The sequence below is a fragment of the Lissotriton helveticus genome, chromosome 11 (genome assembly GCF_964261635.1).
Source record: "Lissotriton helveticus chromosome 11, aLisHel1.1, whole genome shotgun sequence".
NCBI classification, from domain to species: domain Eukaryota; kingdom Metazoa; phylum Chordata; class Amphibia; order Caudata; family Salamandridae; genus Lissotriton; species Lissotriton helveticus.
Genome location: NC_136072.1, coordinates 1,084,230,642 through 1,084,257,471, shown reverse-complemented (window position 1 = coordinate 1,084,257,471; position 26,830 = coordinate 1,084,230,642). Strand labels below are relative to the sequence as shown.

The 26,830-nt window shown below is 43.0% G+C and overlaps 1 protein-coding gene across 10 annotated transcripts in view; it reads left to right on the top strand.

Annotated features, from left to right (window-relative positions):
- Positions 1 to 26,830, top strand: part of MSI1 (musashi RNA binding protein 1) — a 174,134-nt gene that overhangs the window by 116,459 nt on the left and 30,845 nt on the right. For all 10 annotated transcript variants that reach the window (XM_078667677.1, XM_078667675.1, XM_078667674.1 and 7 more), the window contains 3 exons: positions 13,106 to 13,154; positions 14,612 to 14,694; positions 16,523 to 16,640. In XM_078667677.1, the coding sequence (XP_078523803.1) occupies positions 13,106 to 13,154; positions 14,612 to 14,694; positions 16,523 to 16,640 (250 nt within the window). The remainder of the gene's footprint in view (positions 1 to 13,105; positions 13,155 to 14,611; positions 14,695 to 16,522; positions 16,641 to 26,830) is intronic.

Below are 26,830 nucleotides of genomic sequence, written 5' to 3'. Positions count from 1 at the left end.
AATATACCTACTGGGGTATCGTATACTGTGCATGTTAAATTTATGATCACCACTTAGTTAGGATTATATGTAAATACACAGTTATTTTGATTTGAGTGTAGAAGGGATCTCTTCTAGGTCCTGATGAGAAGCCAGGGGAGGGCTTCGAAACATGTCGACACAGGAAACACTGCTCATTAAAGCATAGTATCTCCATCCCCACTTTTAACGATACCAGCTCAAACGAACATTAACATTTATTTTTTCCACGGAGGCAGGTATTTTTTAATTTTTCACCATTCACTCGCTTCTGACCCTTCCACTCACACTCCTACACCACACATAGTATTGTTTTTCATAACCAGCGCTCCCACGTAGTCGTAGGTCGCAGCACGCCCCATCCCGCAGTGGGGCAGGAAGACCCCGATGATGAAGCATGCCAACAAGGGTCCTTTTGGTGGGTGAGGGGTATTTAAACAAAGCTGTTTGCTTTCCACCATTGGAGGAACACTTCTATACTTTCCCATAAGGCTGGATCCCTTTGTTTTTTACACCTTGAATTAGTAACTTTCTGTCACCTTGGGCCCATCCATTGTGGGCTTTCAAGGGTCCATTCACCCGTAGCTGGTTAGGTCTCTTTCATCTTGGACAGGCAAAGGCCCTTCCACCTTGGATCTGTGACGCTCATTCATCTTGTACCGATGACAGCCTGTCTACCGTGGACATTGGAGTACCCCTCCGGCTTGGACCAGTGACGACCTGTTTGCCTTGAACCACTGGCTACCTGACTAACTAGGTCTGGTGAGGGTGTTTCCTCTTTGGACCGACAAAGGGCCGTCTTTTTTACCAGTCCCAACCATACATTTTAATTTGGCATGGACTCTTAAATCTTGGACCAGCAGAACCTTTCCACTTTGGACCAACAGGAACCTGTTCACATTGGAGCAGTGAATATCTTTTCTCTTCGGCGCAGCATCAGCTCCACTGTCAGTGCCCATTTCTGCTCACACTTGCACATTACCTCTGTTACGCTGATTGTTTAATAACACAGATGCCTTGTTATAATAAGATTAGGTCCCAGCTCATTAGCAGGGCAGGGTCAGCAGACCCGGCTTACCCTCTGGCTTACGGAGAGCTGGATTTGTCTTCACCACCTGCTTGACCTGCCTTGGACAGGATTAGTGGGTGGGAAGTGGAGTGAGCTGTGGGGGATGTCGAGGCTAGATGTAGGAGGTGAGTGGTGGGTTAGGATAGAATAACTAGCACTGCCTTGTAATAAGAGATAAGCACTTATCAATTGTGTGTAGAGAGACAGAAAAGGGTCTGTATGAGGTGTGCATTTTTTCTTATTCTCTCATTTAACAGTGAAAATGTGTGTTGTCTATCACTCACGTTCACGGGCATCAGCAGAATTCATAGATCTACCCCAATGCCTAAAATAACAAATTAATACATTGCATATAGCCAGTCATTGATCAGATATGTCAATATCCCTACACACAGTGGGGTGACTTTGGCCACACTATTAGATTCTGTCACGCAGGGCAGAGAAGCTAACTGAGACAGTACACACACGAATCCCTGGCCAAAAATAACCACAACAGCAGATGCAGCTAAACTCAAAGGACCAGAAGCCAATACCTGGTCAAAAAAAGCCATGAGAGCAGAGATTGCTAAACTGGATGACTCAGGGAGAAGGAAGTAGTTGTTAAGAAAGAGTGATCTGAAAGAATCACAGGTGCTTACTACAGCAAAGGTGGAAACACTAGATGGCTCCTTAAAGTGATCATGGAAGAAAGAGCTAGAGCGAGACAAATCAAGTAGGAGATCACAGAGCAAAAACATACACCAACTGGGAGAGAATTACAAGTGTATCCAACATTTTCTTGTGCTCAATGCACCAGATATAAACCACTTTCCCTATACTTGAGGGTAGCCATGTTTTAATTTCCAATAAGCAATACCTAAATGATCAAAACATGTTTTTTTCAATTATGTCAGAAATACGATTAGGAAAGTAGACTTGCTGTCTTGAAATTTCTTTGTCCCTGTAAATGATAGGTGAAGAGAGGAAAACATGCTCTCTTTAAAACAGAAATATCACAGTCTGGAGGAATTATGAAATATCTGCAGCAGTTGCACAAACAGATGTTTATCCACTTAGGTCCCTTTTTCAAAGTGCTTTGTGATACAGCTGCAACATTCTAAGATTGATAAAATCTATGTGAAAATTATGAGGAAAAATAACTCAATATAGCCTTTGAAGGAACTAACGTCCTCTAGATAAAAGAATGTAAGATAGCTCAATTTATGACATTAACCTCTTTCCATTTTATAACAAGAGACCAATTTTAAATATAGTGGTACAAAAGGGGGTGGTGATGGACGGAGCATCTGAACCAATCAAACACTCACACCCAGTCAACAGATCTGGGTTTTATCCATCACCGTTCTTTAGCCCACTCTGCCACCCCAGTTCAGACATGGCCATATGCAAATCAGTCTGACCCTGTGCCTCATGGGAACAGTCCAACCCGAACTGCCAAGCCATGCCTTCCCTGGACCGGAAACAAACCTCCGAGGATCGGTTTCTGGCATTTCAGCCGTCTTCAGCCCGGCTTGCTTGAATCCAGTGGCAAAGTGAGCAAAGGACTCGCGTCTGAGCATACCCTGCCAACTTATGGCAACAAAGTGGTACAAAAGGGGGTGGTGATGGACGGAACATCTGAACCAATCAAACACTCACACCCAGTCAACAGATCTGGGTTTAATCCATCACCGTTCTTTAGCCCACTCTGCCACCCCAGTTCAGACATGGCCATATGCAAATCAGTCTGACCCTGTGCCTCATGGGAACAATTCAGCCCGAACTGCCAAGCCATGCCTTCCCTGGACCGGAAACAAGCTTCCGAGGACCGGTTTCTGGCATTTCAGCCGTCTTCAGCCCGGCTTGCTTGAATCCAGTGGCAATGTGAGCAAGGGGCTCACATCTGAGCATACCCTGCCAACTTATGGCGAACAAAGTGGTACAAAAGGGGGTGGTGATGGACGGAGCATCTGAACCAATCAAACACTCGCACCCAGTCAACAGATCTGGGTTTAATCCATCACCGTTCTTTAGCCCACTCTGCCACCTCAGTTCAGACATGGCCATATGCAAATCATTCTGACCCTGTGCCTCATGGGAACAGTCCAGCCCGAACTGCCAAGCCATGTATTCCCTGGACCGGCAACAAGCTTCCGAGGACCGGTTTCTGGCATTTCAGCCGTCTTCAGCCCGGTACAAAAGGGGGTGGTGCTCCGTCCATCACCACCCCCTTTTGTACCACTTTGTTCACCATAAGTTGGCAGGGTATGCTCAGACGTGAGTCCCTTGCTCACTTTGCCACTGGATTCAAGCAAGCCGGGCTGAAGACGGCTGAAATGCCAGAAACCGGTCCTCGGAAGCTTGTTTCCGGTCCAGGGAAGGCATGGCTTGGCAGTTCGGGCTGGACTGTTCCCATGAGGCACAGGGTCAGACTGATTTGCATATGGCCATGTCTGAACTGGGGTGGCAGAGTGGGCTAAAGAATGGTGATGGATTAAACCCAGATCTGTTGACTGGGTGTGAGTGTTTGATTGGTTCAGATGCTCCGTCCATCACCGCCCCCTTTTGTACCACTTTGTTCGCCATAAGTTAGCACGGTATGCTCAGACGTAAGTCCCTTGCTCACTTTGCCACTGGATTCAAGCAAGCCGGGCTGAAGACGGCTGAAATGCCAGAAACCGGTCCTCGGAAGCTTGTTTCCGGTCCAGGGAAGGCATGGCTTGGCAGTTCGGGCTGGACTGTTCCTATGAGGCACAGGGTCAGACTGATTTGCATATGGCCATGTTTGAACTGGGGTGGCAGAGTGGCCTAAAGAACGGTGATGGATTAAACCCAGATCTGTTGACTGGGTGTGAGTGTTTGATTGGTTCAGATGCTCCGTCCATCACCACCCCCTTTTGTACCACAATTTTAAATATAGGCAAAAGAGCAAGCCCTCATCCTCCCACCATAGTATCTTTCCCAAACAGTATTCATTTATCTAGCTAGTTCATCATCATTGAGCTACTGAGAGAAACAATTATTGCATATCTGTTAGGAGGAGGTAGTGTCAGTAAAGTCTGAGGAGACCTTGGTTTGTCACCTGTTAAAGAATGCTTGTAAATTGTAAATTGATACTTGTATAGCGCACTACTCACCCGCAAGGGTCTCAAGGCGCTTGTACGAATACCGCTGTGGAACCCATCCTGGCTTTCCCTGTGAGGTGTCCACTCCTGGGCACCCCCAAGGTGGAGGCCAGGCATCCTTAGCGTTGTGGGGGCCGTTGTGGAGATTAAGCAAGCTATTGCCCAGAGTTGCAGAGTGGGACTCCATGATTGGAATAGGCACCGAGGCGAGAATTATCAGGTCCGTGGAATTTTTTAGCCCAAGACCCACCGAGGCGGGGAATTGAACCCTGGTCCCGGGCTAGACCTCTGCATCAGGGTCTGCCGATCTAACCATTGAGCCACACTTCTCCACCTTAGGTTGACCCACATAATTGGCCAGCTTTCAACATGTTTCTAACTTGCCCTCTACCTGCAATTTGTTGGTACAAGTTGTTTTGGACCACCTTCATCCTTATAACATTTTTTTTTCTTTTTCTGAACAACCTTTTAGTGGATGAGACGTTAGGTTTTAGACTTTTTCATACCACAGGGTCTATAAATATGTTTATTTTGGATGAGTTTGATTTGGAGGCCGATGGAGGCAGTATTGGAACCCTGATTTAATTAGGGCTATAAACTGTATTTGACAATGTTGACCTTGGAATCATCACCACAGTTTAGTTGAAGGGGGTGTAGAGGAAGTATGCCTAACTGGAGTCAATCATTCTTGCAGTGCAGAACCAAAACAATTGCGCGTGCAGCATTTCTTTTCTTTTCACTTTCAAGATGTCAAAAAGTGATATGTGTCAGAGATTAGCTCTATTCCTCTCTTTTTTTAATACATATACCATTTGACTACTTCAATGGCTTGAGAATGTTTGCACGTCATCCTATAAAGATAATGTATAGCCAACCAGAAAGAACATTCTTGGGATAAAACTGTCTTATGATGAAGACACTCGAGGCCAAGGAAGGAGAAGCAGAAACATGAATGTCCAGAAATGTATTCACATGCTCTGGGCTTGTGTCCTGATACAGAGAAAGAGGTAAAGATCCTTACCTCCAAAATGGAAGCTGCAGTGTCCCACCAAGTATTGTCACACCTGGATTCTTCAAACTAAGAACAAGATCTTCCTCTTCTTAGTTTCTAATGCAAAATTCAAGCAATGATACCCATGGTATGCTCCAGATTGGAAACTCAGATGAAATATATCTATAGAGTCCTGGATATCTGTTAAATTGCCTGCAGATTACAGAATGCAGCAATCCGCTCACTGTTATTCTGGGACTAGACGGCCCATGAGTCCCTGCTGCTGAGGACTCTTCACTTGTGGTCTGTTCGGTAAAAGATTCTGTCTAGGGTACCATACATTGTTCCCAGAGCAAAGAGAGAAAAGGCCTAGTCTCTCGTCACAGAAAAGTTAATAATTATTTTCTGACCAGATGACTTTGTTCTGCAGCCCATGAATTGATGTAGAACATTCTTTGTTCAGGTCCACTCCCACTGAGTGAGAGTGATTAAATATGACCCAATATTAGACATTTTTTCAAAGTGTTCATACTCTTAGCATAGTGTTGTGGAGAATATCCTTATAGTCGAGGCATTTGGAATGCCGCCAGGTTATGCCATGTTATCGGTTTCTAATATTGCAAAAAGCTGCACGCTCGCTAAGAACAATAAAATAACATGGCAAGCCTACCAGACAGCCCAGCTATCCGGTTTGCTAAAGTCATCTTGGGGACATTCAGAAAGTTGACCTAGTAATGTATTCCGTCCATTGCTTACCATAGGCTATGTGGTTGTAACTCACATTTTCTGGCGTTCTATTTGATGGCTTTATTTACTTTAGCCTGTCCAGCTTGAGTTCGTCCCTCTCATTGCCTAACACTTATTTACTGTGTTCTTCCACTGACTCACTTTCTGCAAAACAAACATTTAAATCTTGTTCTTATCTTGTTTCTATTGTTCCTGCACTGTGCCTTCATCTCATTTTCTTGGGCAAGAAAACTCCTTTCAGAGAAAGTAGGAGATGTATCTCTGCCTTCATCCTTTCTTCCCTCAGTTATTTTGGTTATAGAAACGATTTAATTCTACTGTTGTGTGGTACAGATAAGAAACACCTGCTTTATGGTGTTGGTTTGCAACTTTTTAGAGTCAAGCCATACTGAGCCCGTACTATGTACAGAATGTAAATCAAGCTATTACAGATATGTGGCACTGTACGGACAGTGAATAGATGGCGTTTCACCTTTTTAGGTCTGGCCGTTTATGCTGCTTTCGTTTTTTCATTTTTTGACATTTGTTTTTTCAACAAATTAATTCATAATATACATACATACATACAGGGAGCTTTTGGTCAGCAGGCTTCAGCCATTGATCGGTTAAACTGTCATTCACATTTTGCTACCACCCACCACAGCCTACAGCCTGCGGCAAATGGTAGGCCCACTTTATCCATTGTCTCCCTTCACTCTGTTCACTTTGTATGACTGCACAATGCCTTTGCACATTGTTCATGTGTGCCTAAAAATAGTTCCTTTCTCTTTAGTGACAAAGCGCGCTTTTTCATTTATTTTTTATTTTATCATTAACTATCAATTATTTCTTTTGCCCTGTTCTTTGGCTTCCCATTTAGATAGGAATTTATTTTCTGTTGTCTTTTTTAAATTGCTGTTATAAAGTGGTCATGTAACATTGTAGCTGCTTGAGATTTGAGTGCTTGATTAGGTTGTGATTTTTACTGGTCTCAGTTACAAACAATAATAATAACTAAATAAATGGTAATTTAAAAAATGCCTTAACAGCTGGAAGGCATCTTATTAGAGAACAAAAGAAAAGAAAAAAACATTAGTAAAACAGTCAATTTTTTTATTGCATGCATATAGCAGCGATGCTTAGGTGTTGGCCTATTGTCTTTTTTTCCTTTTTAGTTTTGTGGCTTATTCTTGTTTTACTTTTTGGACTCCACATAACATTAAAATAGTGAGTTGTCGAACTTCTACTCTCATGGGGCGCGAACAGCTCAGTGTTACTGGGTAGCCACCACCTGCTATATAAGGGTGAATTCTATTTAGACACATTCTTTATAAGTTTATCTCCTGAATATTTATCTTGGGTATCTTGTAAATGAAGTCAGTACCCGGCTCTGGAGGAGTGGACCTGATGCCTCTCAATCATATCACAGTGACCCCAAAACAGGGGGTGACATATTTGGCTTTGTTGATAATCTATGCAATATTCCTGATAGTGACTGAGAAAAAGAAATTTCAAATGGATCTGTATTAGATTACGTGCTCAGTGCATCGATAAAATACATGGCAGAGAAGGTTTGCTAAATCAGTGGGGCTGGAAGAAACAGGCTGTATTTTATAATAGTTGGAAAAGTGGTCTTTATCTAGTTTGTGGCGTCCTCGGTTCAACCCAGCAATAACATATTATTTGGCACAGAAACACAGGGTAGGAGGTAAGGTCTTAAACGGGAGAACTCACTATAAAATGATGTCACCCCACTTGCATGTCCTTTCCCTGAACCTGTGTGTACAATGTCACAGGTCACTGGGGAGGTAAAAATGGTCCTTTAAGTTTCTTGATTATCTTAGCCTTCCGGTGGCCAGGTTCCCTCAAGCTGGGTATTGCTGTCATCTTTACTGACAAGCGTTTATTTAATGTGTGCTTCTGAACGACATGAGCAATGGAGAAGATTTGAGGACCTCCCTTATGTTAGACCCCACGTGAAGGGCTGTCTGCCTCCGAGATCACTTTGTAGTTTTTTTTTCTAATTTGTTTTCAATCTTCCAACTTCTGATACCTCAGTAGTGCCTCTAAGGGTTAAGGGTCCTGATAAGGCTGTGCATGTGGGATGAATACATTTTTTTGAATAAGTGTTCCCCATTACAGCTCATCAAAGTAGAGACAGCTTTTGGTAGGACATAAAGGGATAAGTAGGTGAAGGACATGGCTGTATCATGAGGACAGGAGAAAACAGTTGGGTGCTTAGAGAGAGATATAAAGCAGCAGAAACTGGGAGGTTATCTGTCCATTAATGAACTAGCAGCCCTTTTTTGCTAAAGGGGCACAGGATAGTTAACAATGAAGCAAGACTTACTATCAAATAGATGTGTGGTATTGGTCAACATTGCAGCAGTTATTCTTAAAGAATGTAATCTGCATCATATTGAAAATCCTGAAGTGTGGTCAAATTCACCTGATTCAACATCTTTGAGGAAGGCATGTACTTGGTGTCTAGTCACACTCCTTGTATGTACAACATTATTCTGAGCTGCTTGGTGTTCTTGAAATTCATGAGTATATGTTCCACTGTGAGCATTTGCATTGTTATTACTACTGCTTTTATTGCAATATTAGTGTGAAATCTTGACAGAAGGAACTCAACCCATTTTCTTAAGATATGAAGAGAAAAGTTAATAAGGTTCAGACAATTCTGAAACCTTTATCTTTTCAGCTCATCCCACATCCTGTCAGATCTGATCTAGACACTAGTTAGACCCTGATTGGCGGAATTGAGTCTGCTGTATTGTTCCTGGCTTTGTGGCAGGCTGTTGCTGAAAATGCAACAGGCAGTGTGTAAGATAAATTCTGTGCAGATCGCCATGTTTTTTTGGCTTGCATGACATTCTTTTGGGAACAAGTCCTCAAAGTGAGGGCTTGTTTCTGAAAAAGAAAAAGCATCAGCCATGTTAGTTAAGGGATTCGAAGATGTGCTCTAAATGATGTAAAACCATGATCTCTTGACTTGGTAAGAGTATTCTGCATCATTCAGAAACTCTGTCCATCACCACCCCTTTTTTCCAAAATCTCTAAATGATGTAAAACTGCTATCCTTTGGTGGATGGGCCACTGCCTTTGGTTGATGACCCGCAGAGACTCCAACTGTAGTTAATCAGCGAGTCTCTCTAAGAGGCAGGGGAAACTCGGGTTTAGCGAGGCAGGTGTATCACCATTTTATGGCGGTCCTCGTGTCATAATATGACCTCCTCAGCATTCCATCAAGCCTTCTCATTTTAACTCTATTTTCACTCTTAATAAATTCTTCAACTAAGACACACCTTTATTTCTAACTGGACTATAATTTAAAAGTATTTTCCAACAAATCTACCAATGCAAGATAACTTCCCATGGCTTGAGCTCATTAATAAAGTCTACCTCTTGTCTCAAGCCATTGACCTATTTTTACTGATAACCTGTGTACATGCATAATATTTTGATTCTCTCACTTGGCTTGAACATTACTACCTTCTTCCTCACCTGATATCGGCAATGACATTTACAGGATATTAACTTTATCAAACCGCTCAAGAAAAATACATAAAGTAAAAACTATGCATGACACGAGTAAGGCCTCTATAGTCAAGGCCTGTAGGTAACCTCTCCAAAAGGATAGGAAATTGGTGAAGGCAACTGCGAGATGTACAAAAATAGTGAATAATTTAAATTGTATAGCTCTCTCAGTGGAAGCTAAAAATGTTCATATATGTACACAAGAAGAATGATGGGGGGGGGAATGCACATTTAGAAGCGAGCGCTGTTTGAATGGAAGAGTTTTAGTTGAGTTGGAGTCCATAATACAGACGTGTGTGTTTATTTTAAACTTATCTTGAATGCTGTCAGGATGGGTCAGAGAATAATCTTTCACCAGTGACATCTTTTGTGACCTGCTTGTCACGTGTTCACATCTGTCAAGCCCAACTCAGCAGTTCATACTAATAAAGTCGGAAAATCCAGTACAATTAGGCTGTATTAATATCATATATGTACAGCACTTAGAAATGGTCGCAACAGAGGCAAAAAAGTCTATTAAAAAAGTTCTTATTTTTAAACAGTAAAACAATAGTTCCAAGTTAAACGTCATTGCTTTTTAAATATATAACAAAACTTAAAGTTGCATTTGCGTATACACAAGTAAGTTCAAATTCAAACTGTATAGTAATATAAAACTAAATATAACCAAATGATTGCCGCCATAAATAGGTAAAATGAACTTTCCTACTAGCATATTTAATACCATTTTAGGACTCTTTCATCATACAGTGCCGTGTGCTTATGTGTGGTCTAGCATCCTTGGGATGTTGGACCTTTCATTACAGAAATCAAACGAAGCAGTAGTATCGATTAACGAACCGTAGTGAGAAAGGGAGGGTGACGTCGAAAACCAGGCTACAATCTATGCGCCTGGTAGACTGAGACATGTGCATTGCTCCAAAGCTTAGAACGCTGAGAATGGAGGGTTTCTGGCCACTCAAATATGCACCATTGGGTTCCTTATTGAAATGCACGGCGGAGAGTTGTCTTTTAGGAGAGAAAAAGCAAACCAAAGCGAGAAAGTGGTCAGTTCTAAGGTTGAAAATCAGGACTGCCCCATCTGGGAATGTACAGGATAGGCTTGGCGCCCCTTACTTGGCATCAAAGGGTAGGTTTTAAATTCCGCACACACACGGATTTACAAATACAGATGTATGCACACACAAAGGGATAGAGCCCTGCACATACAAATCTGTCCCCGCGCCTCCAATCTCCCGCCTCTCTGCCACATCCCCCAACACCACCTCCCACCGACACATCTCTTCAGGACCTAACAAAAGTTTTTGTAACTGCTTTGCTCTCTCCCAGAGGGAGGGAAGAGACTCGGAGAAAGGGTGCCATAGCAACATTCAAGCTTTATTAAGTGAAGAGGGGGTTGGGGAGATGGAGGAGGAGTTGTGAAGAGCAAGTTTACCCGGGGGTGGGGGAGCTCTAGGGGTTGGAAGGTGGTAGAAAAAAAGGTAGAATATTTTTCTCGGAGTAAATTAGCAACTTTTGAAGGAAGGCGCCTGTCCAAGTTTTGCTTCGGTCCGTCGTTGGTGCAATGTCTGAAGATTGATCTGTTCCTGCCAGTAGCTGTAACTGTTGCTCCTTCGGGGGTGGGGGGGAGACTGTTTTTCCCAATGGATTTTATTTAACAGTTATTAATCGGTGCTACCTAGACACAACTAAAGAGAGCCAAAGCATTTAGCACCACGAGTAACAAATTGTGCATAGCGATAGGAAAAACAAGCGATATAGCAGAATTCTAGATACATACTGCAAAAGATACTGTAAGATACCTACTAATGCTTGGCAAACATTACACACAACGGTTATTTGTAAAGTGCACGTTCACCCAGAAAGGTATCTTGGCGCTGAATAACAGATGTCCATACAAAGGGACAATAGCATACACAAGGATACACACATGGGCGTTCATACAGAACCTTGAATACAGCCAAAATACATATCAGTGATTTTAAAAGGGCAGGTTTATGCAGTTGATCACATAGGGTTCCATACTGATGTACCCAAAACACACACTGGTTCAAACGGGTAGAACAGCCAAGCAGTTACAATGCAACCAAAGTTATAGGAGATGGAGATTACTTCATGAGTGAATGTTCATGTGTCTTTTAAAAAAATATTGCGATTGGGAGGCGAGTTTATTGTGTCTCATGTGACCACCCCAGATAGAAGGGGCAATATCAGTGGTGGACAGATTATGGGATAGGACTTGGGCAGTGTCGTACACTGGCGTGGGACTGCTGTGGTACAACTACTGGCTGTAAGTGAGGTCAGGCAGTTATGAGGCATGTGGATTTCTTGATAAGCGTTGAGGTCTAATGGTAAAAATGAAGCCCTATAAGGGTGGGCTTGCAGTGTTTAGCGCGAGTACAACGAAAAGTAAAGTTGCAGTGGGTGGGTGTCGGTGAAAATAACAGTCTAGGGTTGATAGCGCAAAAAGGATAGAATTATAAGTGTGTAGTGGGTTAATCTGGAAGGTTGGGATGCTTATGTCGCACGCCTGGTAGATGGTGGCTTGGGAATGTGCAGCGGTGAGGTTTAATAGACGCTGTGTGAAACAGGTATAATAATCAGAAGTAGGGTTGGTGAAGCAGACAATAGAATAATCAGGTATTCAGGGAATGAAACAGAGGGTAGAATAATCTGGTCTAGAGTGGGTGAAACAGGGTAGAATAATCAAATCTAGGGTAGGTGAAACGGGTAGAATAATGAAATGTACAATTGGTAAAGCACAGAATGGAATAATCCGATATAGGGTGGGTCGAACAAAGGGTAGAACATTCAGATTTAGGTTGAGTGAAACACAGTGTAATGTAATCAGATCTAGGTTGGGTGTTACCGAGAATAGAATAATCACACCCAGGGTGGGTGAAACAGAGGGTAGGATATTCAGACCTAAGGTGCATGAAACAGAAAAGAATAATCAGATTCAGAGTGGTGTAGTAAGATCTGAGGGGGTAGGTTTAAGGGGAGACAAATCAAATCTATGGTAAATTAAACAGAGGGTAGAAATATTCGTTAAAAAATGCAGAGCATGGGTGGGTGATGTTGAATGTTGGGTCCATGGTATGCACATTTGATGGATAGAATAGATTCTGGCTGAGCTAAGCATGGGGTTGAATGACCAAGACTGTGTGTGTGTATTACCTTGATTGGGCCTGTGCTGCGTTTAGGATGTTTGTTCATTCAGTTAGTTGCTTTTTATTCATACAGAGGTGCAGATGCACCTTTCATAGTCCGCACGCAAACGGATGGAGATTGGCTTTCATAGTCCGCACGCAAACGGATGGAGATTGGCTCGAAGCCCCTACCTTTCTATAGAGAACAGAACTCAAGAGACCCTAGCACAATGTAATCAGTTACTATGCTCTCTGCCAAAGAATTCTCTGGCTATCACCTTTTTATACAGGGTAAGCCTGAAAGCTATTTTTGCCCTCTCAGTTGCTACAGGAGCAGTCAAGATCTTTAATAGAAGAGGAGTGTGGCATAAGCCTGTGAGGCAGGGCAATGACAGTGGTGCATAAAGCTGAATGGGGGTCCCTTGTATTACATAGCTAAGATATGAAGTGGACTTTCATTTGTAGACAGGTTCTGATTCTTTCAATGTTTTTGTTTCTCTGACAGGTGGACGATGCAATGCTCATGTTTGACAAAACCACCAACCGACACCGAGGTAAGTAAAGCAGATGTGCCAGAGAAGGCGGGGGTTACTTGTTTGGTGTGGCAATAACTAGTTATCATTGGTAGTTGCCCTTTTTAGCCTTGGTTAGGCTATATAACAAAGTAAAAAACGTCAGGCGGTCCTCATGAAAGCATATAAGGACCTACAATATCTCTTCAGCACAGTCACCATTTGGGAGGATAGACTGTAATGTCATGGAGGCTAATTAAACAGATTGCCTGCTTGGATGGAAGATAACATTTTGTAGTACCTTTGTCAGTAGAAAGTAAGTTAAACGCCATACTGTTTCAGAAAGAGTGTGTGGGGTGAAATACGGGAACCTTTCAGTGGTTGGGGTAGATGCGCTTCCACACCACATCTCATAGACTGCAGGGAGAAAGGATGTTAGCAGATGCATCTTTTATTGAACCGTGGATCGGGGAGGGGATCTGAATGAAGTAAAAGGATCTGGGAGCCTCAGTGGTCTAGAGCAGTATTGTACAGAATTGGTCCACGACAACTGGAATCAAACCAAATTCTCAAGGCTTCCACTTGACGTACTTTTACGTACAATGGGCCCCATACTAAAAGGAAGTTGTAAATCTGCAGCTGCACTTCTATGACTTTATATGGGTGTAGATTTATGCATTTCTGTAATTCAAGGCAGTTTTCAGGCGTATGACTGAAAGCAATGGAAAGTCATAGCCTACTGGCCTATTCCAAGAGAAGTTTTGAGAATGGCATTGTCTCATGAGAGAATATATAATATGCGCACGTAGATTTCCTCCATTAGGAAACCATTCATCTTGTATCGCCCCCTTCCTCCAGCATAGGGTTTTTAATTGTTCACTCTAATAATGACATAGATATGCGTAATACAATTTTCCATTTTGGTTGCGTATTTCTAGGTTGCCACTAATCAGTCTTGTGAGACTTTAGCCTTTTTAGAGTTTGGCAGACGGGATACTCTGTCATAAACGTGGCAGGTGCCCTGCCCACTGTATTACTAGTGCATTAATACGGAGTACTGGATATTCATCACAGTTTGACTGAGTATAGCTTCCTCGAACCTGTAAATAAAGCCCTATGTCTTTAAGACACAGGCAGACTAGTTTAGGAGGGGCCGCTCTTCATCAGAGTTGTTTTCTAATGGTAACTCAACCTTTCTCGGATGTCCTTTCATAGCAAGGGGAATAGCGTAGTCGGGTGCACTGACACCTGCTAGTATGTTATTACTATGAAATTAATCTTCTGCATCTGAGCATGTAGTTGAGGAAGAATAAATAAAGCGCATGAAGAGAGGAAGGGCAATCCACTTGTTCTATTGATGTTTAAAATTATTATACCCCCAAAAAAACTCCCATACCCTTTTTTTGCATTTCTTTCCTTTTGTTTTTGTGAAAGGGCGTATTGTGTGGTTCGTATTAGGTCTCCAGTATGCATTCTTATGTCCCTCTCATCTTTCACAGGGTTCGGTTTTGTAACTTTTGAAGTTGAAGACGTTGTCGAGAAGGTGTGCGAGATCCATTTCCATGAAATAAACAACAAGATGGTAAGCATGGCACTTTGGGTTTCAACAATTCTAGGGTAGAGGTTATGTTGATAAGAAGGTCACCCTAGGATGGGTCCTGTTGGAAAAATCCAGAGTGTCTGTGGAAAACAGAAAGTTGGAATTCAAGTAGCTCAGGGGCTCAACGATAACCAAGAGCCCTAGGTAGTGGTATAGGAGGGGCCCGTGTGATGCTGGGGAGACTGATAAAGTATGCTGTGAGGACCCTGGAAAGTAATCCAGTGCACAAAAATGGTGATTTTGTGACGTGATGTTCAAAGTAGTCAGTGAAAGCTTGCTGCCCCTCAATAAAATAAACTGCGGTATAGACCCAGAGAGCCTGCAGGCCATACAGTTGGGGATCGCAAATGCCCTGGAGAGTATTGCCTAGAGGATATTGCGCTACTTGTGATTATGGAATTTTGTTTTACTAGAACAGTTAAAACAAGCACAGATGAAACGGGAGTGTTGGGATCTGGATAGTTTTGCAAGTGGGTATTGGAAAAAGGACCTTTTCGTGAGTGTAAGTTGCACAGGGATAATTCGGAGGTGTGCTGTTTAGTGCAATAGAGAATATTGATAAATGGAGTGTTTCAGGAGGTACGCGGAATGGAATATTGAGTAATGAAGCGGCTTGCAGTTATAAGGTTTTTATGAAATGTGACACAAAACATAGAGGAAATGAGCCATCTTGAGATGACAACAAATTTGAAGGGTTTTGGGATTGTAAAGTGGAATGAAGGGCAGATGTAATGTTTAGCAAAAGACACACAATTGATGGACAGAATGCAGAACAAATCAAAACATTCACCCCCAGTCAAGAGATCTGGGTTAAATCCATTATTCTTTTGCTCACCATGCCGCCCCAGTTTAGACCTGGCCATATGCAAATCAGTATTGATCCTGTGCCTCATGGGAACAGTCCAGCCCGAACTGCCAAGAGAGGTCCTCCCAGGAATGGAAACAAGGATCCTAGGACCGGTTTCGGGGTTTCACCCCTCATAAGCCAGGGTAGCTTAAGTGGCACAGTGAGCCCAGTACCCACCTCTGGGCATACCCAGCGCACTTAGGGCGAGGAAGCATAAAACACACAATTGATGAACGGAATGCAGAACAAATCAAAACATTCTGGATGATGAGGGGTCAAACCCCAAATCCGGTCCTATGATACTTTTTTCAGTCCAGGGTGGACCTGGCCTGGCAGTTCGGGCTGGACTGTTCTAATTGGGTGCAGGGTCAAGACTGATTTGCATATGGCTGGGTCCAAACTGGAATGGCACGGGGGCAAAAGAACTATGGATTTAAGCCCAGATCTGTGTACTGGGGTGAATGTATGATTATTCTGCATTCTGTCCATCAATTGTGCTTTTTGCAGATGTAATGTTTAGTTATTTGGGAGGGTTTAAAAATGAATGATGCTGCAGTTTGTGGACAGATTTTAGAAGAGGGTGAAATAGGGAATTTTTGGATTTGATGGTATAGTGTGGGTTAAAGATTTTGGAACGAGGTGCAAAAAATTATTGTGGAAGAGTGGTTTTGGTAAGGAGAGCACAAAGAGGTTTTGGGTAAATGTTTTCATGAGTGGATTCGAGAATGGTTGGAGATATCCTTGAGACAAAACCAGAATTGTTGAGAAATTTGATACTGGTAGGAATCTCAACCAGAGTGTAGAGCGGTGTTCATTGGAAAAAAGGTCCCCGTCCCCTACCAGGAAGTGCTGGTCCATATGACTTGGGTAGAGGTAGGTGGAAGAGATTGGTGGACATTTTATGGTTCTGAGAGATGGGGAGGATCGTAAACATTCTCCTACTGACCCCTTTACTTATTGCAGGTGGAATGTAAGAAAGCTCAGCCAAAGGAGGTCATGTCCCCTACAAGCTCTGCCCGGGGCCGATCCCGAGTGATGCCTTATGGGATGGATGCCTTCATGCTGGGCATTGGCATGCTGGGTAAGTGCTTAATCTATTAAAATGAGGATATTTTAGATGTGTTGATTCTTTGTGCCTTTCATAAAGGCCTTTCGGAAATATAAACTGGGCTCTCAGATTTATAGGTCAGTGAAAGTACAAGGTCTTTTTAAGTTGCCATATTATTCCTGCAGGGCAAGAAGAAGCAGGATAAGAAAATATGGAAAATAACCTCACTGTTGCCAATATGCCTTCAGGAAGAGCATTGTTTGCCAAATTGCGATCACCAAGAGGCGTTGTGATTTACTGAAATTCCTGTTGGTAAACTGTGATTCCATCCACTTGCAATTTAGTAGCAAAAAATGGCCTGGGCGCTTTGATACCAAATCATAATGTTATTTAATTAGCTCACCCTTGTGGTTGTAGGCATTCAGAGATGATGGAAACGGTTTGCAGAGCCTACCATGGGGACATAGGTTGGGTGAGGGATTGTGGATCTGCCTGACATCTTATGAGAGTGTGCTTTCGCTTTAAGGAACAGGTGTTTCAGAGTTTGATTCACTGCTCTGCACAGTTCATGTGTAGAATCCTGTGACTATGTGAGCTTTAAGAAACATATCTCTGCTGTTTGTAACATCCAGAGGAATAGCAAACGTGGCTGAAAACAGCTGGGTCTCACAACTGTCCTGTTGTAAGTTTGATGCAATGTGGGTGATCTTGGTATTACTCTCGATTTTGGCAGCATGTTGTATAGCCTTGGTTGTGCCCTAATGTACTTGGGCGGGGTCCATGTGCCCCATTATAAGCAAAATTGCTATCTCTAGCATGTCCAGTTTAGTATATGCGTTGGAAACGGGCACACCACATAAATCTGCCATCCCTGGATAGGTGTGACCACACCTACACTTATGGGAGCCTTCAGGGTCAACATGTGGAGCCAGTGTGTGGGGTGCGCCTATCCAGATCCTAACAGCCAAATTCCTATTACATTGACGTCACCCCACTCTTTATTAGGGGGAAATTAAATCCTATATATGGGAGGCTTCGAGCAGAGGGGTGCACAAAGAATGCATCCCTGGGCATTTTCACCTCTGTGTATACTATAGTAAGGGTAGCTGCACCCCCTCATCTTAGTAATCTCAGAGTGCCATGGAAAGGCAGAAATCGGTGCATAGGGCTGGTGCTATCTTTGGACACTATTAACCACTTCCACGCTAGCGGTTTTCCCGCTGTGCGCTGGAATTTCGAAAACAACATGTTGAGTGACGAGTTCACCTTGTCATCCGCACAGGGCAGGTAAGGCTGATGACGAGCTGAGCTCGTCATCAGCATGGAAGGGGTTAATGATTTCACTTTTTACTTGCCTGGATTATGATGAAAAACAAGACAAAATAAAGCAAAAACTTGTGAATTTTAGTACTACACAAAGTGACTTAAAGAGAACTAATAAAAGTATTCAATGGCATTTCATTTTTTTAAAGCTAATGTTCTTCTAATGGCATTATTGTAAGCAACCAGTGTTGCCTCGTTCAGGCTTAGTACTGCATAGTGGTGGATAGAATGGATATTGGAAAACTGGTATTAAGTCAGTTAGTCATGGAATAATGATGCTGTAAATCACAAAATAATCACTCCACAGGGAGGGTTTGATTAATATGGGGTCTGTGTTGAAACAAGAGCTTTTTACCCAAAATATGCATATATTAAGAAAGTTGCTTTTAATTTTCTAATTGAAAAGGTAAGGGCAGAAAAGATCATCATAGAACCTAGAAATGTGAAACTAACATATTTTCGGCTCCGTTCATGAGACTTCTTGTGCATCTGAATTTCACTTCACAGGCACACCGAATGTGCCATATGCGGGCACACATCCACAAAGATGTGCAGAAGTAGCATGTATGGAAATGGACAATTTCTCTAGATGTCTATGCATATTCACGAGGGTGTTTCTGAATCCATAAATATGCACTGTATTTTGCATTTTGGAGCGCTAACTAACTCTGCGATGTGTAGATTCCGTTTTTTTGTGAGTCGGGCTCCTGACTACACTTGTAATACTACTTCTAAATCCATAACTACTTTGATCTATTTTAAATGTATTCCTATGTTGGTGGCTACGATGAGTGTAAACCTGGAAACGGGTTTCCTTGTGGCATGCCTGCCGCTTGACATGTACATTTGGGCAAATCACGTTTTCTCCCTTTTAGTTAATTACAAATATGTGTGATGTAAAAATGATTTTAAAAAATCGGTTTACCACAATGCAGTCAAGTATTGTCCGAATTAGATGCCGTCACTTCTCCTACCCTTCCTATCCTCATTGATTGCAGTCTGGGCTCAGTTCGGACACCCCCCCCCCCCCCCCTCCCCACACACAAACACTACACTTTTCTGCGTGCATTTCCTCCTTTTTTAGAAGCTCCATTTCTGTAGAAAACGTTTTATGTGATATGTTGCTTCTCAGAGCTAGGTCCCGCGGTTTCAAATATCGAAAATAAATATATATAGTCTGAAACGCCTTCTCCACAGACCTGTAGTTTCTGGTGTTGTTTGGTACGGTCGCTTCAGTAGTTAGTTCAGCATAAGAGACACTCTGTCGTCAACCCAAGATGGCCGCCAGGGGCATGCATCACGGTCTCCTCGGATTACTCCTCTCTCTTTAGATGCGGCTACCTTCGGGGCCTATTCTAGGGTTAGACGTAAAGGTAATCGTGACCCCGTGCGTTAGTATGGGCGTGTGCTTTGTGTCCTCTCGTCAACACGTGCAGAGTAGATGTCAAGGGCTTAGGTCCTGGTGCCGAGGGCGCCTCCGGTGTTGTCGAGGTGCGCAACCACTGGACCGACTGCATTTTGCTCTCTCTGTGGAGTACAATACGCGCAATCATGCAGCAACGGAGAGGGAGCCTGGGGCGGAAAAACACGTGGTTATGGAACTCCATGTGAACTAAAAGATAGTGCTGTGCGTGGGCTTTCATGTGGAAACAGCGATTCAAAAGCGGTCACTCGGCCCCATCTGCCGTCTTCCTAGAGTACTGCACGTCTAGCTGTTACAAAGACAAGAACACCATTTTTTTTTAATGGACCGATAATAATATTTTTTTTAAAATCATATGGTAAAACACAGTACTAGATAGAAATTAGTAATGAGCATCTCCACTGCTTGGAGACCCTTAGTGATTTGTATTAACTGGTCTTTCCCTTGATCAAGGCACACAAAGGAGTCTAAGGCATACTGATTTTCACCCAGGGATGCCTGCTATCTAGCCTGTATCTCGGAGCAAATGCTCAAAATGGTGACACCACCTGACGGTGCATTTATAAGCATGGCTTTGTCATCTAAAAACCGTTAACCTTTTCGTGATGCATATTTGCTTTGAATCGTTTGAAGTAAAACACTGATTGATTCATTTAGGTGTTGTTTTGGGCACTGATTATTCCCTTTCTACTATGGCTGGATGCTAGTTTTCCAAGTGGGCGTTACCATGACAGTTGTTTGCGGTCACATTTTGTGTTGGTAAACCCAGTCTGAGCAATAGAGGTGGGACATTATCGCTCAGTTCCCACAGTTGCTAAAAACTATGATCTTTTCCATCAGAATTTTACAGCAGGTGGTGGACCAAATTTTGAAGCAGGGTTAAGTAAGTTATGTGGCAACAAAACATAAATTATGCAGAATGATATTTTGGCCACGTCACTTCATTATTTTGTCGCCTGTTCACTTGTTAACACGCAAAGGTTTCAGTGAATTAATTCTAGATTAATGCCCAAACATAGGGTAGGAAAGTGCCCCTTTTTTGCATGGTTACCCCCCACTTTTTGCCAGACATCTGATGCAACCTGACTTGATGTGACCTGGGTCCCTGCCAATCAGGTTACCAGGGCCTGTTTTTTCCCCAAAGACTGTACCTTTGTATCCACAATTGGCACATCCCTGGCCACAGGTAAGCCCCTTGTAAAAGGTATCATGGGTACCAAGGACACTGTGACCAGGGAAGGCCCTATTGTGCCACTCTTAGAGCCCCTGCTTCTTAAAACACACACACTGCCACTGCAGACTGCATGTTGAGGTGCAAAGAAAAGTGAAGAGTCAACATGGCACACATCCCTGTGTGTATGGCACGTCCTCACACACCAATAATCAGACGCACAGCCTTATAGCAAAATCTTTTTCTTTATAATAAACCAATGTTCATCCAATAATCTTAATGTAATCTATGTCTTTATTTATATTTTCAACATCATCCATATTTTATCCATTCACTTGAAAGGCAGCATTATTCCACATTTTTTTCAAAAGCCACTGGCATGCCCATCCAGGCGTTATCGGTGGCACGTAGGGATTAACAATTCATCATGGTTGGCCTCATATATTTTCACCCACTGCATTTTGGGCTTCTACATCCCTTCGTCAGGGGCCACTAAAATGAAAGAATTACCACCAACTTCAAGTTGGTGGTATTATGCTATTTCCATGAAAACTGAAGTTTTTTGCATTTTTCAAGGTGCCATGTGGCGTACCTACCTACATGCCCTTAGGGCATGTATGTGCACCACATGGCACCTTGAAAAATGAAAAAAACTTCAGCGAAGTCGCCCCATTGCAACTGAAGAGAGTCTCCACCAAGATCTCTAACCCTTGGTATGACGGCAGACTCAATGATGACAGGCGTGCTATGCGAATGGCAGAGCGCACCTGGAGATCTGACCCCTCATCACTGCATCTCAAAACGCTTAAGAACAAGAGAAATGCCTACTTTAGGAAAATGAAGCGCGCAAAGTCTGACTTCTTTAGCCGCCAGCTGGACCAAGCAAAAAACAGGCCAAAAAAGCTGTTCGAACTAATCAAAACTCAAACAAAGACACAACCCTTACAATCAAACAGCACAACAAGCGACACCCCACACTGTGAAGCCTTCTCTGCTTTCTTTAAGCTAAAGACCGACAACATAAGAAATGACCTCATCATGGATGTAAGCCGATTCCCCAGCCACACCAGAATGTCTAACACTCAACCTAAAAATAATGCATCATGGCTGTACTTCGACACCTACTCGGAAGAAGCAATACACAAACTGCTCTGCACCTTGAAGCCCTCTAATCACCTCATAGACCCCCTACCTGCTAATGCTGTAAAAGACTTCATCCCCCTGCTCCTCCCACTTTGGACCAAAATCATCAACGGCTCCCTTCAACAAGGTCTCATCCCAGACTCCCTCAAGGTGGGGCAAGTCACGCCTATACTCAAGAAACCTACAGCTGACCCGTCTGACCTGAACAATTACCGCCCTATCACCAATATCCCCACCCTGGCCAAACTGCTGGAAAAATGTGTCCAACTCCAACTAACAAAACACATTGACCAATTTGACCTCCTCAACCCTCATCAATCAGGCTTCCGAGCGAAACATAGCACGGAAACAGCTATGACGCACATAATTGATGACGCCCTCCAAATCCTCGATCGCAATGAGTCCTGCCTCCTCATCCTTCTTGACCTCTCTTCAGCATTTGACACGGTCAAACATGAGAACTTACTGGAGCTGCTAAGCACTAGAATGGGTCTATCGGGAACTGTTCTCAAATGGTTTACTTCCTTCCTTCATAACCGGTCTCAGAAGTTCAAGATCGACAATGTGCTATCTACACCTGTGCCAGCAGATCTAGGTGTTCCACAAGGATCTTCCTTCTCCCCGACACTGTTCAACCTCGTCATGGAACCGCTCGCCACCTTGCTCCAAGCATCCAATGTTCAATTCCATATGTACGCCGATGACACACAACTTTACCTAAAGCTACGATCCCCGGAAGATATCAAACTTCTGAATTCCACACTTAGTAACACTCAATCTTGGTTGGCCGATAATCACCTCAAACTAAATGCTCTGAAAACTGAGTTCCTACTCATCTCACCTCCGGCGAAAATTACCACCACCCAAACCTGGCTCAATAACCTAACAGCACTCAATGTCCAACCTGCCATCGTGGATTCTGCGAAATCCCTAGGCATCACACTCGACGCCAAGCTCAACATGCAACAGCACGTTAGCAAAGCCACAAAAGGAGCTAATTTCCAAATCAACACACTGAGGAAACTTAAACCCTTCCTCCCTGCCAAAGACTTCCAAACTGCTGTACAAGCTTTAGTCATCCCTCGCATAGACTACGGAATTGTGGCCCTCAGCGGACTCCCGCTATCCACAACAGCACCCCTAAGAGCCTCCCTGAACGCTGCCGCAAGACTCATTACTGGCTCAAGAAAACATTCGCATATATCCCCAGACTTAAAGTCTCTAAAATGGCTGCCTTTTGAAGCCAGAATACAGCTAAAAATTGCCGTTATGACACACTCGGCCGTGCACCACAAGGCACCCAACTACCTCGCTCAAAAGTTGTCTATATCAGGAGGTTCGAGATACAATAGAAGTACAGAAAATCTACTCCTGAAACCTCGTAGATGCCGGAAGGAAAAAACTTACAAGTGCTCCTTCTCAGGAAAGGCACCCAGGATCTGGAATGCACTCCCTCCTGAAACCAGGCTTATCTCCTCCACTGCATTCTTCAAGAAAGAGGTGAAAACCATCCTTCTGGCCAAGATCTCCTGAACTTTATAGGTGTTGGATCAGAGACTCTGCATCGCTTTGTATTATTGATCACCTGATTGTCTCTTGGCACTATATTCTTACTTGATTGTGACACTACTATGCTACTCTCCTACTACCGACCAATATATGATACACTTTAGTTTGTTGAATCACCCTCCCGATGCCCCCACCCCGTGTTCTCTCTATCCTAAGAAATTGGTATAAGCCATCCATACATCCAAAGTTTACCTGAACTCTACTGTAGCGGGATCAATGACTTGCGCCGTCTTATATTACTTGTTACCTGATTGTATATCGATATGTTTTCTGTACATTACTGTTATCCTATTATGTTAGTGACTATTATACTGCTCCCATTATTTCTGTTCAGTTCTGTTGCCCCTACCCCTGTCTCTGTGAAGCACTCTGATATCTGTAAAGATCTTGTTCGCGCTATATAAAACTTTGAATAAATAAATGTGCACACTTGTTTTAGGGGGTGCAACAGGGTGGCCTTTTGGCCCCCCATCACCTATTTGGTACTCTCAAATTGCGAATGTCTTCCGATTCATTCCTATGGGCCACTAGACCCATAGGAATGAATGGGAAGGTATTCCTTAATTGCGAATCGCAATTGCCAATTCACAATTAAGGAATATGTAGGAATCGCAATTATTATTGCAAAACCTACATACATTGCATTTTGCAATTCCATAATCACGAATCGGTAAAAATCTCTATTATAGAATCGCAATAGCAATTCTTGATACATCTGGCCCTTTGGGCCTAAAAATGTCTAAGCTGTTGAACTGTTGATGTATGAAGAAAAGAGAACTCAGTTGCAAAATATAAAAAGACGTACTTACCACACCTTAGAATGCCTTAATAAAAGGTATCTAGGCATACTACCGCCAGTACTCACAGTAATCCAAGAGCAATGAAAAGTAATTACTGTGTAATTTAAACTGTTTCTAAAGCATGTGCAAACCTGTAATAATTGCAATTTCAAAGCAAAGGCATTTCCTCGAACAGTCTTGCATTTGAAAGTTTATTTTACTTACTGGTGCCAAGTCCTGCTTGGTTCTAAAAATAAAATATAAGTATACCTTTTTTATACTTACCTAATTGGTCTGGATTCTGTCTCTGAGTGTGTGCCGTCAACCTCATTGAGTCAATACAATAAATACTTAACACACTCCCTGGATAAGCTAACTGCTCACCCACACTACCACAAAGAGGGCTGTTAGTACAACAGTGGGATGTTTAGCCTTGCATTTATTGGACTAATTTAATCAACCTCTGATTACATGACAAGAATCCAAAAATTATCTTTAGTACAACACATTTTTTGAATTTACTATTTTTTCCAAATTTCTAAAAGTTTGGTTAGGTCCTTGTGTTAAGTTCCTGAAGCATTAAAAAAAAACTGAAGTTAGGGGGAAGCATCTAGAATTGTTAGTGTAGGTCTTCTAAAAAGAACCCCACTTTCGAAAAAATAATGAGCAATCTAGGGAATATGGCTGAGGAGCTCAACCTCACCGCTGAACCCAACCTTCAGGTTAGAGAGTTCAGGCTTCTCTGTAAAGCTAAACAAATAAGAACTGTGTCCAACTCTACCAGGGTACAACTCCAGGAGTTCCTGGCGGGACCAACACACAGAAAAAAGTGAAGACCTTCAGGGAAATGGGGAAAGTAGTGAGGATGATTAAGTCTTAGACCAACCTTCTCAACTATGTAGGGAGGAAGGGAACTTTGTGTCCTACTCTCCACACCCAAGAGGGGCTAGCCCCTACAGAGGTAGAGCCAACTCAATATCCAACAGTGAGGGCAACCTCACTGAGGAGGATCTCCTTTTAGTTAGGGTGACCAAAAGACTAGACCTAGAGACTAGGCTCCTAGCTCTAGAAAGAGAGGGCAGTTTTGTTTTAGAATTACACGAGACCTCCTGTTTATGACTTCCAGAATCTCCTGCACCCATGCTGCTAGAATCACTGCCATAGAGGCACCTTCTGTTTTTTCTGTACAACAGGCATTGACCACCCCAGCAGGTGCTCTGACTCCTGCATTGCTTTCTCCTGCAAGGCCATGTGCCACTGAGTACCACTACTCCATTTACGTCATTGGCCGTGGGAACTACAGACTGATGGCGCCGCTTCAGTTTACAATGCCTTAGAGCACAGTAAAGAGACAAAAAAATAATCTAGTTTATGTTTCACGAAAACGAGCATCCTAATTGAAGTTCAGAATCCTTGTTCTTCAGAACTTGGCCACGAGAGGGCAGCATAGCAAAAATGATGGAACCTTCCCCACGTGTCAAATGTATGCCACAGCAGAGATTCCTAATCTATTGTAACCTTGTTGGCTCATGACCCAGATAAGGAGGTTGATTTTGTGCATTTTCCGTAAATTTCTTCTGACTAACAAGATGCTAATCCAGAGACCTTTTAAATAGTGACAGACATGAAAAATATAGCGACATTTTTGTGTCTTACTTTGCCATAGGTAACTCCTGCTAACAATCAAGAGTCCAACTCTTACCCATCCCCATCTTCAGAGATGGGGCTTTACCTCGTATGCTTAGACATAGTAACAAGATTGAGTAATCCAGGTATCTCCAATACTCCACTCTTCTCGCCACCGTCTTCAAGAATGGCGAGTGTAGCAGGTAGAGAGTAGGTGCCTAGGTCCCCACTTAGGCGTCAAACACTGACAGTGTATTGCAAACAGCGTTTAAAACTGTTCAGTAAACAAAATTCAGTACAGACCACCAACACCAGACGTGCTTAATCATCAGCAGAATAAACCATGCCAAGAACAGCACCCCAAAGGAAGCAGAAGGCACATCCAGCTGTGTGTAGCACAGGCACAAGGGGAGGCCCAGATAGCAGCCTTCCATAAACCTGTCATGTGCTCCTCTTTACCTGCTGTCCACAGGCTCCAAGCAGCAAAGGGAAAAGGTACCTCTGAACTCTCACAAGCAGAACTCATCCACTCACTTATGTTAAGCAGAGCAGGACTTCAGTGCCCCTCGGAGAGGAATCTCAAGAGCCCCAACCTCCCTCTGTCACCTGGCTGATGTTACTTGAAAGGTGTTACACCATTCCACAGCTATGTTTCCTGAAGGTCCAAACGGAACGTTCAACCTGGTCCCAAAACTAGAGTAAGATTCCAGAGGAAATCAAAAGGAAAACAGCACGTTGAAAAGGTGGCAGGCCTCATACAAGGCTTCTCGTGTGGTGAGGTTCTGCCTATTGTTCATTTTATCTGCTTGTTAATGGCTGTGCTCATGGGATAACATTTCATTTATAAGTATTGGGACGAGGATGAGGGGTGACGCGCTGCCCTCTACACCCTTTTGAACTTCTTCTGACCTATAGCCTGAGTTGCAGTAACATAAGCACAGGAAGTTACTGAGCCACACACTGTATCCACCCAGAAAACCTTGCGACCACTGTATGAGAAATCAAGTTGTTTTAGGGAATAATCTACACCAGTGGTTCTTTACCTGTAGTTCTGGGACCCCTGCAGTCTGCTACGTCTAATCAAGAGGTCCACAACTGCTTAGTAAATAAAAAATATAATTAACACATTAATAAAGTGTATATAAATAAAGAAGCAATACATAAAATCGAGCATTTTAAAATGTTCAGT